The sequence below is a fragment of the Caretta caretta genome, chromosome 8 (genome assembly GCF_965140235.1).
Source record: "Caretta caretta isolate rCarCar2 chromosome 8, rCarCar1.hap1, whole genome shotgun sequence".
Lineage (NCBI taxonomy): Eukaryota > Metazoa > Chordata > Testudines > Cheloniidae > Caretta > Caretta caretta.
Window position 1 is genome coordinate 22,920,680 of NC_134213.1, and position 17,940 is coordinate 22,938,619.

Below are 17,940 nucleotides of genomic sequence, written 5' to 3' on the forward strand. Positions count from 1 at the left end.
GCAGCTTTATATTTAAAGCAAGTGGACCCAATGTTTAATAAAGGTTTATTTTCATATTCCAAGAGGCACCACATACATTATTGAATGAGGAAATAAATAATGCTAGAAAATGTTTTTGGAATTTATCACTCAAAGATGAAATTGGGTTCACAAGCTTTTTTTTTTTTTTTTTTTTAAAAAGGAAAAAAAAATTACAACTTCCTCTGGACCAATGACATGGCTGCTCCCTTTCAGCTTTTGCCCTTCTTTGCAGCCCCTTTAAGTTAGCTCCTCCCCAAGCTCCCAAAAATGCACACAAGACACACAGACTGTGTTCAACAGATTTACTCGGACTGGACTCTTAGATGCTCAAGAAGAAAAAGGCACAGATTAAGAGAGATTCCAATGACTCTTTTGAACACAGCAAATGGGGTTATGTTTGTAACAAACAAAAAAAATTTACTGCTCTGAATTGTATGGGCTAAGAAATTCAAACTTTTTCACCTTGTCCCAATTGTTCGCCTTCATTAAAATGGAATTTAAATTAAATTGTATAAACATATGAAATAAAGTCTCAGCTTTAGGAATATTTTTGTTTCCTCTATGTACAAACCTTAGTATACAATTTTTATATTTCATTATACATTTACTACATATTCTATACCAAACTGAGTCAGGCCAACCGCAAAGTACACAATTCCCAAGACACCTCAGTGCACTAAGGCAGTAGGAATGGATCCATCTGCTTTCTTTGCTGGCAGTGCCAACTGGAAGTTAGGAAGGGCCAGGGATTAGCTGGGGGATCCAATTAAATGTAATCATCCTCTACTGGTTCGCCATTGACATCACAGTAATGAATGAAGATCGCCACCACCCGCTGGAAAACACCTTTTTTCATCTGGCGCAGTTCTGAGATCTCCTCGCCTATTGTTTCCATGCAGATATCTGCAGATAGCTGTCCTTTCCTCCGGGGAGCATAGATAGTTGCTATGAAAGGTATAGCAAGAATGAAATAAAAATGAAATGCTTTTCTATGAAGAAAGTCACAAAATTGAGCACTCTCTATATTAGCGCTAACATGAGAATGTAAAGAACCTTTCCTCGGAAAGTGAAACATGCACACAGAAAACGTCCCTTTGGGCATGAAAGTCTAAGAGCTATTGGTCAGGCATAAGAAGAAGAAGAAATTGTGTCTGAGGTTTTTGTTTTTGATTAAAAACCCCCAATGTCTCAATTGTTTTAAGATTGAACTTTTGTCCAGGAACTCCGGTTTAGTAGAAAAACAATCACAAATGCTACTGCAGTTAAACTCTGGCCTAGCCTAATGACTAGAGCACTAGACCTAGGAGACCGGGTTCAATATCCAGGACTACCACTGGCCTACTTGGGCAAGTCACTTCCCCTTTCTGTGCCTCAGTTTCTCTGAGGGGATGGAGAAGTAAAATGGAAATAATACTGACCACCTTTGTAAAGCACTTTCAGATCTACTGATGAAAAGCACTATAAAAGCTAGGTATTATTAACAACTTACCCTAATGTGCCTAGATGTTGTAGATCATGGTGTAAAATCATATAATTTGAAATGTCTAGACAACAAGGGCAAATTAAGGATGAAGTTACAGCCTCAATTTTGAATTTTTTTGTAGATCTACAACCAGACGTTAAAAGGTGTCTTCTCATTGTTCAATTAAAAACAATACAGAATTACTTTGATTCAGACTATAACGATTCATCAGGTGAATCAGTTTTGCCAATGATATGGCACCAGAGAACTCAGGAACTTGCTGAAGACAGACCACAGATTATCTGGCTGTCAAAAAATGCCAAGTCATTTAACTATACATGTTCTATAGATGCCTTAAAATGCATACCGTACAACTAAAACAGGGTGATCTTTTCACATGTGTCCATGTTATAAAGTAAAGTCATGCATCTATGAGTCCTCTATTTTGTTAAACTGTCTTCATTACGGTTGGATTAACCTTCCCTTCCATAATTGATGATAAACTCACTGCCGACTTTGTCCCCTTAACACCTATTGGAGGTATAGAAGGGGCAAAAACAGCTGTCTGGAAATACCCCTGGTGGAAGGGGTTCACCAGGTCTCTGAGGTGCAGAAACAGCCCTATGCCCCATACCTCTTGCAACCTTTAGAAAATTATTTTTAAAAAAGCACAGCCTCAATCCAAGCAGCATGTTAAGGCAGCAATTACTCACTTCTCTCATCATCCTCAAAATCATATCTGGCATAGCTGTTTGGCTCTGCTGTTCGGAGCGACCTCAGCCAGGGAAAATCTGTAATCATAGAGTAAGGGGCTCCATCCACAATGCCTAAAAAAAACAAAGAGAGAACTGGTGAGATTATACTGTTGTCCTTTAAATGCCATTGCTTCTCATCTCACCAGGAAGAATCCAATTTTATTAGGCAGGCATACCACACTGGTACAGGCAAAGAGCTTCCTCAGCCCAGGAATGCTCTATTCAACACCTGTCCAAGCCATAACTCTTTGAAATTTCCTGAGATAGTTATTATCCATTTCCGCACCGTAATCTCAGACACTTCCCAACTAAGTTTTTAATTCCACATCAACTGCTGCAGTGCTTGAGGGCAGCAAGACAAGCGCCAGTCTCAATTCATGGTGTGCAGGTGACCTCCAATATTCAGTTAGAAGGCATATTTACCCCAGCTATTTTTCCTCTCCCCGGGCAACTTCTTGAGGAAACAAAATAATTTGCTTTTGCAACAGATTAGCCTCTAATCCTCCGGAATACTCACCTTCTAGAGTATAAATATCCCGCCCCCAAGGGTACTTGGTGTATTTCTTCAAGTCTTCGTCAGTTCGTGTGGCTTCAGGGAAGAACTCATATTTAATAAGCTCTCTGGAGACAGGAAGGAAGAAAATACAGGTGGCAGTAATGGGAAATGTTAGAAAAAGGGACAGGAATCACACTGGAAACCCTGAAACAATGTGACCTCTGATTTAATAGGGCTGAACCTACAGAAACACACTGGTAAGATACACACCTGGGTGTCATATGCAATCCCTTGGCTCTTGAGTGCAACTACATGTGACCCGGGGTTAGACAAAAGATCACGTCTATGTCTGCTGCATGTAAAACAACTGTTTGTGATGCCTCCTGTTTGTAAGGGACTATCCTTCAGAGCTAGAGCTAAATAAATTCTCTCTCTTTAATCTTGCCAAGTAAATGTAAGAAGAACGGAAACCTGGTCTGAAATGGTGGACAGGTGCTGCTACATATAATTTCCTGTTGCTGGAAACCTTGCAGAATTGCAGTGTAGTTGAAAACTGCACATTATTTCTATTTCCCCCCAAAACTAAAGTTCTATCTACTAGAGTCAGACTGTGTGCATCTGTCTGTCTCTCTTTTTTTTAAAAATGAATTTAACAATGAGAGAGACAAGTTTAGAAGAAATTCCCCCAGCCTCCCTTAAAGAGAATGCTACAGCATTCTAAGCAAAGATGCAAAATGCTACATTTTACAGTTGTGTTAGTGAAGCACTAGAGCTGGGTACAGAATACGGTACTACTTTACCTCTGGAAAACAACCCAGTGCAGGAACTATTAAATACTATTTGAATTCTCCTCATCCCATCATTTACACATTAGCAATCCCACGTGTTAGGGTACCCCTTTATCTGGCCAATATAATATACTGAGTCTATATTACTGAGTCTATTCACTATACTATATATATATTCACTATATATACTGAGTCTATTCACTCAGCACTGAGAGATAGGTACTCACTGGTTAATGTTTGCTATTGTGTCCATCCAGCTGCGAATGCGCACCTTGTTCCGGACGTTAGGAGGATTACTGAACTCATGAATTATGCAAATATGGTATGGATAGGGACCACTAAATATCTTTTGCTCTAGAGTCAATGTGTCGACCTGTGGAAAAAGTCAGACAGGGACTTACAACCAAGAGAAAGGAGAAGAGGTGATTTTAGAATCAGCAGCATATGTCTGATCAATACTCCCCACTTCAGGGGGAAGCAAAGTGTACAGAGAAAAAATATGAATGTTAGCAAAGAGTTAAAATATAGTGGGAAGACCCACTATACAACTTCCGTAGCACAGCTGCCAATGCACATTATACCGCACTGCAGGATTTGTAGGGAATAAATCAGTAAAATTGTCTGATTTTGTAATTGCATGTTACTAGTTTAATTAACACAGTGACCAAAGATGCCTTCATTCCCACAGAAAGGGGCCCTGGCGTAAGGGTTTTTGTTTTTTTTATACACAGTGCACCACACTGCAACCAAGAACTGGACTGCAAACAGTGATCTAGTTTTTCAGAATATAGTCTTCTGTACCAACCAATGTTTCACTATTCCGACACCACAGATAAGAGGGAACATTACTTGGCATTCAGAGTGCTCCTGCTAAGCAAGCAGCATGGTCACATCAACTAATCAAAGAACTAGTTCTGAGTTCTAGTCTTAGCTTTGCTATTTATTCACTTTGTGACCTTGGGCAAGTCACTTAACTTCTCTGTCTCTGGTTCCCCCACATGTAAATACAGGTTATACTAGTATTTTAACGACCTTGCAATATTGGCAGATTGATTAGTTAAAGTCTGCTTTGATGATGTAAAACAGTATATAAATGCTAAGTAGAGGTGTCGAACTTGAGAGGGCAAAGTAGTCACTAAACTATTCCAGACGCACAGGGCATATGGCATACTTCCAGTCATAAACGAAAACGACTATGAAACTATATAAACAATAGTGGTTTTTGAAGTATATTATGTAAACTCTAGTTATGTAGTACAGCATTAATTCAGCACCTTACTCAGTTGACTTATAGTCTTCTAATGCAATGAACTTAGCCTTGGAGACAGTATTTAACAGTAACAAATTCACTATTTAATGTTAAGGAGGACTTGTGGCTCCTTAGAGACTAACAAATTTATTTGAGCATAAGCTTTTGTGAACTACAGCTCACTTCATTGGATGCGTGCAGTGGAAAATACAGTGGGGAGATTTACGAACATGAAACAATGGGTGTTACCATACACACTGTAACAAGAGTGATCAGGTAAGGTGAGCTATTACCAGCAGGAGAGCGGGGGGGGGGACCTTCTGTAGTGATAATCAAGGTGGGCCATTTCCAGCAGCAAAGCCCATTGCCAACTGTGTCCACATATCTATTCAGGGGACACCATCATAGGGCCTAATCACATCAGCCACACTATCAGAGGCTCGTTCACCTGCACATCTACCTATGTGATATATGCCATCATGTGCCAGCAATGCCCCTCTGCCATGTACATTGGCCAAACTGGACAGTCTCTATGTAAAAGAATAAATGGACACAAATCAGACATCAAGAATTATAACATTCAAAAACCAGTCGGAGAACACTTCAATCTCTTTGGTCATTCGATTACAGACCTAAAAGTGGCAATTCTTCAACAAAAAGACTTCAAAAACAGACTCCAACGAGAGACTGCTGAATTGGAATTAATTTGCAAACTGGATACAATTAACTTAGGCTTGAATAAAGATTGGGAGTGGATGGGTCATTACACAAAGTAAAACTATTTCCCCATGTTTATTCCCCCCTGCCACCAACTGTTCCTCACACGTTCTTGTCAACTGCTGGAAATGGCTCACCTTGATTATCACTTCAAAAGGTTTCCCCCCCCACACTCTCCTGCTGGTAACAGCTCACCTTACCTGATCACTCTTGTTACAGTGTGTATGGTAACACCCATTGTTTCATGTTCTCTGTGTATATAAATCTCCCCACTGTATTTTCCACTGCATGCATCCGATGAAGTGAGCTGTAGCTCATGAAAGCTTATGCTCAAATAAATTGGTTAGTCTCTAAGGTGCCACAAGTACTCCTTTTCTTTTTGCGTATACAGACTAACACAGCTGCTACTCTGAAACCTATTTAATGTTAGCAGTGACATTCAAATGCTCACGCTTATTTATTTTGCACTAAGTAGAAATAATAAAGCAAGCATAGATGAAAGAATAAGAACACAGCTTCAAAGTTTGCCTTGGTTAAATGAAAACTACCTGCTGCATTGGACGAAGGTAAATGATCCGGTTTCTCTCTGGTGGCATCCTCAGTATTTGATCTAGTACCTGATCCATGTTTAATTTCTTGCATTGGGCATAGTCAAATCGATTGACAATCGGTGCATTCTCTACTTTTAAATGCTTTAGTACGCGGCATCTTGTAGCTACAAATTACAAATGAATAAAACTATAAAAGCAGCAGCAAACACGATACTACATAAAAGGCCTTTGAATTTTCCTAAGGGGATCTCCAAAAGCAGACTGTTTGGTACATAAGGCAAATGGGTCATATATATATGTAAAGGGCAGTTACTGAAGGATGTGTGCACAGCTAATAGCCTTAATAAAAAAATCTGATTTTAGAGCAATCTACCTCTAATCATGGTATCACATCACCACCTGTAATATGGAGGAAGGTAAAGCATTATATACTGGGATAATATAGTTCTCCTCCTTGCTGTCATGTCCGGATCATCAGTACTTAGCTGATTAGTTAAAATAAAATGTGTGCTTTGATTAGCCTTCTGAGATAAACCTAATCTCTGCAAACATACACATTCCTGTTCTATATGACTTCATGGAGACTGGTGAGAGAGACACCAATTCAGACAAGACAACACTATTACTGATTGTAGATGTTGAAGGAAACAGAACAACTGACCTGATGATTTAGGGAGAACTAATCAGAGGAGACTGGAATGCAGCACATAATATGCTCAAAGTGCCATTAGTCAATACAGATTTTTTATCATTCATCAGCACTTCAAGAAGGAAACACTACTGTGTAAGATAAATAACTATAGGGAGAGCTATATGGAACCAGGAAAAACAAAACACTCTAAATTCATTTAGTGAACTTTCAGTTCTCTGATTAACTCCAAGAAAAGTCTGTTCACTGGACAGGCTCTCCTTATGATTGTTATTTAACACTGTTTGTTTTAAGTGTTAACGTTTATTAAATCTGTTACAGCTAGAGAAATAAGGAACTCAGAAACTGAGAAGCCATGACATGTCTCATTATGCCTCCTATAGCTATTCAGTGTTCTGAGTAAAACTGACATGTAGTTTAGCTGCTGATGAATACAGAGTAAGCAAAAGGCTGGTGGACAGCTCCTAAGAGAATATTTTAAAATGTCTCCAGTATTTTCAGTGTGGATGGAAAATGCGGCAAGCTCTTGGCACACAGAATGGAAGACTTGGCTGAGCTATGAGTCCCAATCACATTAACAACATACCATGGATGAACATCATTTTGGGGCAGTCTTTCAGGATCAGGTCTGTTATTCCACAATTGGTCAATGTGATTCCAACAAGGTTTTTGGATTTCAAAGTCAGCACCTGGTGAAAATAATCCACAGGATAGGATTAATACAAAATTAATTTAAAGTATTAAGTCTGAATAGAAACAAAAAATCCTGGCAAAAATGGGAAAAGAAGCTCTGTTGTAAATATGCTAGGAGAAAATTCATTCTGGGACACTGTCCAATGTGGTAATGGCCTCTGCCCAGAACAGGTTGGCAAGGGAAAAGCAGGACTTGTGTTCCTGATCAGCACTGTTACAAAATGAGTTAAAAATAAGTGATTTTTCAGACCCACAAAGTGTCAATACACAATTCCCATAAGAAGCATTGACTTGATAGAAAATACCTCGAGTTCCTACTACCCAAAATCTCATTGTATTATCTCTCACAAACAATCTAAAAACTTATTTATGCTTTAGTTTAGAGCCATATTCTAAGTACTGGGCTGACTTCGGATTGACAGTTGTGAAGCCTTATTCTTCTGTTTAAATACAGAAAGGTATGGTCCAGAAAATCACAGTGTGACATTCCCATATACACTGCCTTTCATCAAGGTGCCTCTAAAGAGGATGGTGAGAAGAAAATTTAGTCTCTGAAGCTCATGCAGTCCTGTACATCTGACATTAGTGTATGGGAACTAAAGAAAAAGCAAATGTAAACTCTGATATCTCAAGGGACATGAGCAGAGTCACTTTTAACACTGCAGAGACTGGGAGAAGGGCACTAACAATATAAAATTAAGGGAAGACAGCTTGAATTTAAAAAAAATCCAGCAATTTTGTAACAACCTTTATAGCAAGGAAGAATCTGTTTGGCAGACAGACTACATAAAAAGTGCTGTCAAATGCACAAAGTAAGCATATTGAAAAAATAGAGAAAGTAGGTTTTTGGTAACTTTTCAGCTGTAGTTATCTAATGTATTAATTGTAACTGCAGAATGAACAAAAAATGACTTTCAGTGTAACAGTGTTGTTTTAAAACAGAGCCTATTTTGAGGAACAACTATTACACTCAGAAGTAACTTCTATGCCGTTTACAGAATCTCTAGTTTTAAAAAAGATGAAATAAGAAAGCACATTGAGGCTATGTCTACACTACACACCGGAGTCAGAGGAGTGTAGTGTACATGTCTGCGTCCACACTGCGACATGTAGCTATATGTGTTGGTGAGACTCAAGCAATAGGGAAAAGCTTGAGCAGTTCCCTACTCCTGGAGCCTTTCACTGTAGCAAGAAAAGGCTCCGGCGGGGGAGGGGGGGGGGAGGGGGGAAGGCAATCCCACTGCCAGAGCCTTTCCCTGCTAAGGGGAAAGGATCCAGCAACAGGGAGCTGCCTCAGTCTTTCCCTGTGGCAGGGAAAGGCTCCAGCAGTGGGGAGCTGCCCGAGGTTTTCCCCATTGCTGCAGTCTTTTTCTGCAGCTGGGAAGGGCTCCAGCTGAGGGCAGGCAGTGGGACACTACACTGCTAAAAACAGAGTATAGATGGGGAGGTGTGACTTAGGCGTGTAGAGAGCTGTGTAGGGTATGTACTCGTATACATACTCCCACCCTTCAGGCATGCCTTTATTTGCCTAAGTTGTGCCTCACCGGCTACCCTGCTATTTATGCCTGTGCTAAAGAGGCTGAGTATGTACTCTGCATGCTGCTGAAAGAAGCATGTAATATAGATGTATCCTTAAACTACATCTTCGTGGCAGGATTATTAACAAGTTTACCTACACTCAATTTACTCTTCAGGTTAGTCTAGGTTGAGTAAGACCACTCACATTACAAAACAACACTTGAGCTACTGTGTCCACCCTGGCACTGTACCCACTCATGGGCAGCGCTATCCCATGGTTCTTAGCGCTGCAGTAAGCTGAGCTGCTCTATGAATGCTTTCCAAGTGAATTATGGGAGAACTTGTCTGTCCTTTCTGGGTGTATGGGAGGAACTGTGGGACGACACTGGAGGGACAGAAGCACTCTATCCTGAGTCCACACTACAAAGCAATTGTGTGAGCAGCTGATGAGTTGTGTTAACTTGAGCTTTAGCATATACTCCCTCTCAGGCCAGCTAACTTGAGTTACAAGTACCACTGCATTTGAGTTAAGGATGTGTGTGTGTTGATGGGACTTGAGATAGGGACCAAACTCAATTTATAATCTGATCTCTGCAGTGAAAACAAGCCTGTAATGAGTCATATGTTCATAAAGCCTCTTGGCTGGGAACCTGTGGTAGATGGGGAAATAAGCCTTACCTGAACATGGTCATCCTCAATAACAGGATCACTAGTGCTTGTTGACTTGTCAGCTGTCCTTTTCCGCTTCATTGTTTGCCGAGGCTTCGGCTTGGCCACTTCTGGAAAAAACAAAAAGGGAAAATTAAAGTACAGTCTTTCCTCTGTACTAAGCTACAGCCAGGAGAAAAGCAGAAGCATTTCCTAATTGGACCTCCAATAGCCTCTAATGCTCTAGCTCCACTAGTGTAGTCATTGGACCACCCTAGGCTAGCAACTGGGGTCATAACCCACCAACTGCAACACCACCACTTTCAGATTTAATGGCCAAGTCTGTTCAAATGAAAAAAGTAAATATGATTCCCGATTTCACAGGCAAGGATGCTGAAATCACTTGTCCAATGTCTTACAGGGAGACAGCAGCAGAGCCAGGTTTAGAACCCTACATCCCAGTCCTCTGCTGTAACAACTAGACCATGCTCCACTCCCCAGAGAGAACTGGAAATTTTTGGAAAATAAGAAGAACCTTAATAGGCTTTTCAATAATTAACTGTACATGTCAACAAACTATTTGAAAGCTCACTCCCATCTCCTTTTCCTGGCCACATCTCTGATGCTGCAGATGACGCTCACACATAAAGCAGAGTATGGAGCCCAGCAGCTTCCTACACTGTTTTAGTAGTGACAACTATTTCAGAGGAAACACTGACCTCACGCTTTGGCAGATTTCTCTTTGCAATTTAAAATTCAAGGTTTTGTAGGGACACAGTAATAAAAAAATGACCCTACCATCACTTGGCACTTCTATAGCACCTTCCTTCCCAGGATTAAATACCTTATAAAGAAGAATTAATTCTGTTTTGAGATAGTTAAGTAAAACAGATTAATATTTCACTGAGGATGAAATACACTTTGATATTTTGAAATGGATGGGAAGTTTAAAAGGGATGCTGTCAAGCCAAAGAGGCCAAATATTTGAGTTTTTCTTCCCAGATACTCTCAAGTTCAGTGTTTTCCCGGGCCTGCACATTTCCAGGAAAGTGACATTTACAAGAGTCCTCTCAAAAGGGATATTGCAGATTAGAAGGGCTTGGCGAAAGATGACAAGACAAGCAGGATTGTTTACTTGAAAAAGGAGACAAAGACCACCCAACATGATAAAAGTATACAACGTAATGAACGGTCTAGAGAAGATAGATCAGAAGCTTCTGTCTCAAAACACAAGAACAAGGGGACACCGCATGAAATTAATGGGTAGCAAATTCAAAAGCATTTTTCACAAAACACATAATTAAACTGTGGTACTTGTTGCAGCCAAGAACTTGGCAAGATTCGGAAAAGGATTGCACATTTATATGGATGACAAGAATGTTATAAGTGTTATAATTGCTAAAGCTAACATTTCAAAATGTAGCTTATACTTTATGCTTCACAGTTTAAACTGATCTAGTATCTAACTCACTATTAGATCAGGATGAGAACTAATATGGGGAGGAGGAGAGGCAGATTATCTCACATCTGCCTATTCCATGGTTCTTGTACCTTTCTCTGCAATGCCTGTGCTGGCCACTGTTGGAGACAGGATACTGGACTAAATGGACCCCAGGTCTGATCCATTCTGGCAATTCATATGTTTCTAAGTGTTCAGGAGAACGGGACTTGTGTAAATTTTACTTCACTGCCTGCCTACAAGAGTACAGCCAATAAGAACTGAAGGTAGCAGAATGTGGAAAAATAGTTAATATGACTCCTGAAATTGTGGGGTGGATGGGGGGGGAGGAGGGAACCTGGGCACCACTTTAATATTATAGGTCAAAGTCAGTTAGATTTTCTGTAATCTAATAATATTCCACTGCCTCCTTCATTTAGGAAAAACAATGAAGCTACTTTCAGGATGCTATGAAGAGATGAATTTAACATTTACACAGGCACAGATTTTTAGCTGACTAATCTTGAGAGGGTCCCCTAAAGTTGGATAACCAGCTACTGAGTATTGCCTATAAGTTACCCTTTTGTGACAATGCTTTCTCTCTGTTCACCTTGGCACTGTTACAAAGTTCTCAAGGTGATACCAATGCAAGTCTGTAGACATGATGTTATGACACTGAGACGATGTCAATGAAAGTTATACCGCCGTTAAAAAACAAAAAAGGAAACTGAACACAAGACTGTTTGATAATGTTACAGCTGAGACAAACTCATAAAGGCAAGGAGTTTGAGTTACAATTGCCACTCAAACTTTAACTGAGCACCTTTGAGCCTGCAGCATTCAGGAACCTCTTCCAGAGGACCCACAGTTGTGGGAGATGAAATTGACAGTGAAAAAAATTATTCTATAATTGGAATAAGCAATTCATTGTACATATGTATCATCATCCAGTGTGATTTCATGACAGTACATATAGCATATATGACCAGGGATATAGTCACTTATTGTAATACAAGAAAAACATCCAAAACGTATGCTGAATTGTGCACAGTACAGCTCCAGGCAAAGATCTCTTCTTCAAAGAGCTTAACATGGATGTAATTCCAAAATGCTGCCTTCAGCTATAAATTAAACTTAAGACAAGTTTCAAATGAAATGCTTATTAAATGACAAAACCAGTTTTGCTTTTTACTGTAATTAGAGTATCATACCCGCCAATAATTTTTTCCCCCTTTTACCAACTTATCTGCAGTATTAGTAATTATTTTTATGATTATTTCACTCTTTGCCATATAAAGCAATAGAAAAAGTTAAAACTTAGATGTCTGAGATAATGTTAAACAATTACTCAAGACAAACAATTATAGAAGATTCACTATCATAAATAAAAGTTTGTTACAAAAGCCAAAAACCACGTCATTTTATTCCGGAACTCACAGGCAAAACAATAGAGAGCCATGAATTTCAATGCATTTATTCAACCCAATTACAGGAACATTTCTTTAGTTTTGTAACAAACCGTTTTCAAGTTTTGCATTGAATGTAAATGAATATTACATTCCAGCATGGGGGGATGGAAGAGGAGGGAAGTAGACTATAACGCAGCGTTTCCCAAACTTTTTTGGCCACTTTTTAGCCCATTACGGAACACTTATAATATTATTTTGTAGTTATTTGGTTTTCAAATAAAAAAATGCATTATTTATGCTCAAATATATTTTATTTTATAAAACAAAGCAAAAATACAAATTTAAAATAACTTGAACTAACAATTTCTAATTGGAAAGCGTGCATAAAGCAGTACAAAAATCAAGTGCAAGAGTCAATTAGAAACAGTGTTCTACTTAAAAAAAAAACCCTGTTTTTATATATTAGACAAACAAACAAATTAGATTTTTACTAGGAAAATCTATTCTTATAAACAGAAATACAAATTTGGATTTAATGGGATTGGTGTTTCTGCTTTTTTCTATCACAAATTCGCTTAATATTAAGAATAATGCTGGAAAAAGAGTTTTATGTTAAATTATAGGTCATTCAAAAAGAGTTCTAAACTATGCTTCAAATATGCCAAATTTAAAATTAAATAAAATTAAAGACCCTTTTTTTTAATTACGATTCTTTCATGGAACACCTATTCACATCGTGCGGAACACCCAGTGTTCCGCGGAACACAGTTTGGGAAACGCTGCTATAATGGCTTGACAGATGGAGCCTCACTGTTCTATATATCCAGGCATAAACAGCATGAATTTGGGCCTGGGCCACACCAGATTTGACTGGTACTTCAAGACCGAGAGCCTGCCTCCAGCATTAGCCAACACTGAATGCTTCAGAGCAGGCAAATGCTGCACAAGGGCATAGATGTGCACACGCTTGTGAGACTGGGTTTTTTGTGGGGTGGGGGATAGGGATTCCTGACTTTCTGCAGGCAATCAGCTTATGCCATGAAATATGAAATGTGAAGACACTTAACTTGCAGAAGAAACAGACCCTTTCCTTAACTGAGACAGGAGAACAGCACTCTTTTCAGGAAGACCTGTCTGGCATGCACACAATGCACTATATTCCTTTATCGGTTTCATTCCATTACTATTAATAATGGAGCAAGTTAGGAAACAGAAAATTCAAGATGAATATCAGGATACCGTTTTGAATCTGAGATATATTAAGCTATGGAGTAGTCTCCTAAGGGAAGTGATTTAAGATTCATCAGCACTTGGGACATTGAACTTGACTGGAAAAACACTCGAAAATGTACTGAAATCAGTCCTGCATTGGCAGAGATATGGATTTGATGACTGAATAAATCTTTTCCATCTCCACTGTCTATGATTCTATAAATAACACCATTATTTTCTGTCCCATTTTACTTGTTAGATGCTCCCAGAGAGGAATTCTGGGTATGTGGAAAATATTATTGAAAAGTGTGCCCGGACTGACAAGTGAAATCTATAGCAGCTTGGACAGGAAACCTTACCTAACGTACAGTAAGAAACAGAAGATGCCAGCAAGTTCCCTCCCCACATCCCAAATTTTAGTCTTTGTTCCATCCCTTTAGATGGGCTCTTTTAGCATTCTGGATATTGTGCAAACTATTTAATGAGAAATGCATTTTTCAAGTCTCTTATTCATGCCTCAGCAATTGGAAGTGGGATCCATTATGCTGGTGTGTGTTTGTATACTACTAAGGTTGGGTAATAATTACATTTTGCCTTACTGGCTGATCAATTATCACAATTATTGCATCAACTTTTTTCCTCTGGAAAACAGTTAAGCATCCCTGCTTCCTCTTTCACAGAAGTAATTCTTGAATGGGGGAGCAATTCTTATGTTTCAGTGAATAACAGCTTATAAAGACAGAAAAACCAAGATGATTTGTCAAAAAATTTGTAAGTGTTTTTCAAAATAGTAAATGAATTGTTGTTCCAACCTTACCACATATGCATGACACACATGAAAACATATGAGAAAATATAGAGATCATGGTCACGCTTACAGAAAGATGTGTGACCATAAGCAGCTATGAAACTGATAAATCTGTCATTTTAACTCTCTGGCTCTTCTGTCAATCAATAAAACTGTTTATTTACAAGCATGCAGAATTATTGAGTTATTAAAATATGGATGCTTCTTTTAGTTGATAGTTGCTGCTTTAGTATGAAACAGGAACTCTGAAGTAAAATATACAAGTGTAGGCCATACCTGATTCAGACAACAGCGGTACATGGGACAGTTTGCTTCTGGCTCTTGTTAGAGGCCGGCGGGGATAATCTTCATTATACTCCATTTCATAGTTCCCTGGCTGTGAGCCAGCACTCTCCTCCTCACCAGCAGTCCCACAGACACTCCCATTAGTCCTTTCGGTGTTTGCCTCTCCTGGAGGCCCACAGTTTGGCAGCGTCCTAAGTGAAAACTCTGACCCAGTGCTATTTGGCCCATTCCTAGTGTAGGTGCCACTAGTGGATGGGCACTCCCCATCAGAGCACCCACTAATCCTCCTTTGTGGCTCCTGCTGCCTATAGCAGGAGCACCTGGAACAAATGGCACCCTCCTCACTGTCTCTCTCATTGGAGCCTTCGCTCTCACAAGGGGAGCAGACACACTGCCTGGATTCCTCTGCAATTGTTGGACTGGTGCCAGCAGAGTGGCTATTAGCTGTCCTTGCACAATCAGGGCTTGAAGAAGCAGCACTGCAAGAGTTGGAGGTCCCTGTCGATCCAGTGGCATTAGTGCAACCTGGGTAAGAATCTTTGATTTTATTCCTGTCAGGCATGTCGCTGGCTGCTTTCATATCTGCTTTAATCTGCTCACTGGTCACTTGACAGCCTTTCTCACAGCTGCTCTCCTCAGCATGGAATTGCTTCACCTGGCCCACTTGGTTGGCATTGCACCTCTTCCGCAGTGGAGTCTTCCCTTTACCGCTCACTGCTGATACAGTAACATTAAGCATGAAAGAACAATAAAGCAAGCGAATGCAAGGCAAACAAACATATATGGACATTGCATATGGACAACATGCAGAATAGTATGCTGTAGGACACCACCTAAAAGTGTAGGCAGCCAGGAGTTCAGCTGCAAAGGCTGTGGGGAGGTCAGTGAGGAACCAATATTGAATTAGGACTTATTCTGAAGTTGTGGGAAGTTAACACTTATCCCATTGGCAGCTGAATCTCTCTAACATCCTGGAGCTGCTCATCTGAACTGATGTACCAGGCACACATTTGCTGGATGTGCCTAGGGCTTTCTGTAAGCAGCTCACCGGTTAAAAAGGCCAATGTGCAAGAACATGATATGGGAATGAATTTGTAGCAATTCTTAGTTCTCTTGAAAATAAGGGATTAAATGACAATTTAGAACTGATAGTGCTTCATACTTGCAAAGCACTGTGCAGTCATTAATTTACACACCTACATGTGAGGTATGGTAGATAAGTTTTATTCCCATTTTACAGAGGAATAGACACAGAGTCAGTATCAAAACCAGCATTAAAACTCAGAAACATCTAGCTCCCAGCCCCTTGCTCAGTGTACTAGACCAGATAGCTCCCAATGGCACTTGTATCACCAGGAAAGCTTCTGCAAACAGCTCTCCAAACGTATCTTAATTCTGACATGTAGCTATCCCCTGCTATTTCAAATCTGGGTCCCCAACCTCATTGCTACACTGTAGCTTGCCTGGGACTTCCTTTGAGTTGAAACTACTAGTCCTGTCAAAAAGTACTAAATCACTAACGGTTTTGAGATGCAGATACACACCAGCTACTAGTGTGAAGCCACCAAATTCATTCTCACTTCTGAACTAAGGCTGATGTGCGTTCAGATCTGCAAAAATGGAAGGCTAGTAGCGTACATTAAGCCAACACACCACTCAGGATTATTGTTATACTGTTAAGTTAGCTAAACCTTTTCTAGGCTACAAGACCCAGAAGAACCAGGCCATATATACTTCATGTCAATTATCTGGCATCCTGTGTACAGAATGTAATTCAGCGTTTACTTCCACCTTTTGCGTACACATGTGGACCAGTGTCCTACTCAGAGTGAGCAGATGAAGACTTCAGAAATGTTATTAAAGTCATCTGTGTTTCTGGAGAGGTATCACAGACTGAGGATAAAGAACTTGGGTTTTATTCCCATCTCTGCCACAGAGCCACCTTGTGACTTTTGTCAAATTACTTTACCTCTCTGTGCCTTAGTTTCCCTTTCTATCCATTGTCTGTCTTGCCTATTTAGACTACAAGGTCTTCAGGGAAGGGATAGTCTCTTGCTGTGTTTTTCCACTTGTACAACTGGGCCTCAACCTTTATTTGAGCCTGTGGGTGTTACTGTAATACAAACAATGACAGTAACAATAATGAGCCTTGTTCCAAAGCAGAGGAGCCTGAGAGCTGAAAAAAGGGAGGATTCACTTTATTCCTAAGCTATAACATTCTCTTTAAGGTCTGGGTCTGGACTACTTTCTCTGGGACATTCCCAGGAAGCCTACATTATCCATTAGATGGCAGTGGCATTTCCTACCCTTCCCCTAAGCATTTGCCTGATAGCTTTTCAACCTGTGACTGTAGGCACTTTGAAAGAGTTCATATGGGCAACACAGTTGCAAATCTGGACATACAGATGTCTACTGTAAGCCACTGATGCAATGAATATACCTGCAAATATGTATGAGCAGTCCTGTGCCTGCAAAAATCTGCAGCTATACCTCTGGCATTTATGCTGTATGTCCCCATTTTACACATGTGAATGCAGCATTATGGGGATGTATCCTACTGCTTCATTCTAGGTTGTAATGGATCTGTATGACTAGTCGTTACCTGAGGCATGGAAAAGAAGCAAAATGGGCTCTTTTAAGCTTCAGTCTCCAAATTAGGAGACTTTGCCTAGTGTAATCCAGCCCTTACTAATAAGCCAACCCATACAAAATCTTTCACACCTGACAGCTCTCTGGTTTCCACTGGATCTCTGACTTTCTCTTCTCCATCAGAGTAACTCTGTGCAATGCTGTTAGTAATGCAGGCTCTTGAGGACCCCATGTTTTCTTCTTCATCCTCACTGTCCGAGTCATGGACAGTAATAGGTGTGGCTTTTACGATAGGCTGAAGGCCACTGGGTCCTAAAAAAGGAGAAGAATGCTGACAGTTCATTTACGCCAGGCAATCACTGATTGTAGGGTATTATAATGCAATAGTTCCTGTCTGGTGAAGGTCTCCAACAGTTTGGGAATACCATAGAAAGAGATGGGTTTCGTTCAACCAACTCTGCACGCTTTTCTGTGGGTCCTGCATAAAAACTGAAATGCTGCAAAAGTGATTTAAAGATGCAGCATTAAAACACACTTAAAACAATCAAAAGATGTTCTAATCTATCACCAAAAAAAAAAAAGGGGCTGGCACAATAGGCCAGAATTTGGTTTTCTATGACATGCCTCACACTCGAAGTATCCCGTAAGCATC

General features: G+C 40.0%; 1 protein-coding gene across 3 annotated transcripts in view; it reads right to left on the minus strand.

The window, feature by feature from the left end:
* Nucleotides 1-309: 309 nt before the first annotated feature.
* FBXO38 (F-box protein 38) overlaps nucleotides 310-17,940 on the minus strand; it is a 40,946-nt gene continuing 23,315 nt past the window's right edge. For 2 of the 3 annotated variants that reach the window (XM_048861960.2, XM_048861958.2), the window contains exons 14-22: nucleotides 17,421-17,600; nucleotides 14,691-15,416; nucleotides 9,578-9,678; nucleotides 7,275-7,377; nucleotides 6,037-6,203; nucleotides 3,750-3,895; nucleotides 2,756-2,859; nucleotides 2,197-2,310; nucleotides 310-966 (exon numbers count right to left, since the gene is read on the minus strand). In XM_048861960.2, coding sequence (XP_048717917.2) covers nucleotides 788-966; nucleotides 2,197-2,310; nucleotides 2,756-2,859; nucleotides 3,750-3,895; nucleotides 6,037-6,203; nucleotides 7,275-7,377; nucleotides 9,578-9,678; nucleotides 14,691-15,416; nucleotides 17,421-17,600 — 1,820 coding nt within the window. In that variant the 3' untranslated portion in view covers nucleotides 310-787. The remainder of the gene's footprint in view (nucleotides 967-2,196; nucleotides 2,311-2,755; nucleotides 2,860-3,749; nucleotides 3,896-6,036; nucleotides 6,204-7,274; nucleotides 7,378-9,577; nucleotides 9,679-14,690; nucleotides 15,417-17,420; nucleotides 17,601-17,940) is intronic. The other variant, XM_075131358.1, reaches the window with a different exon arrangement.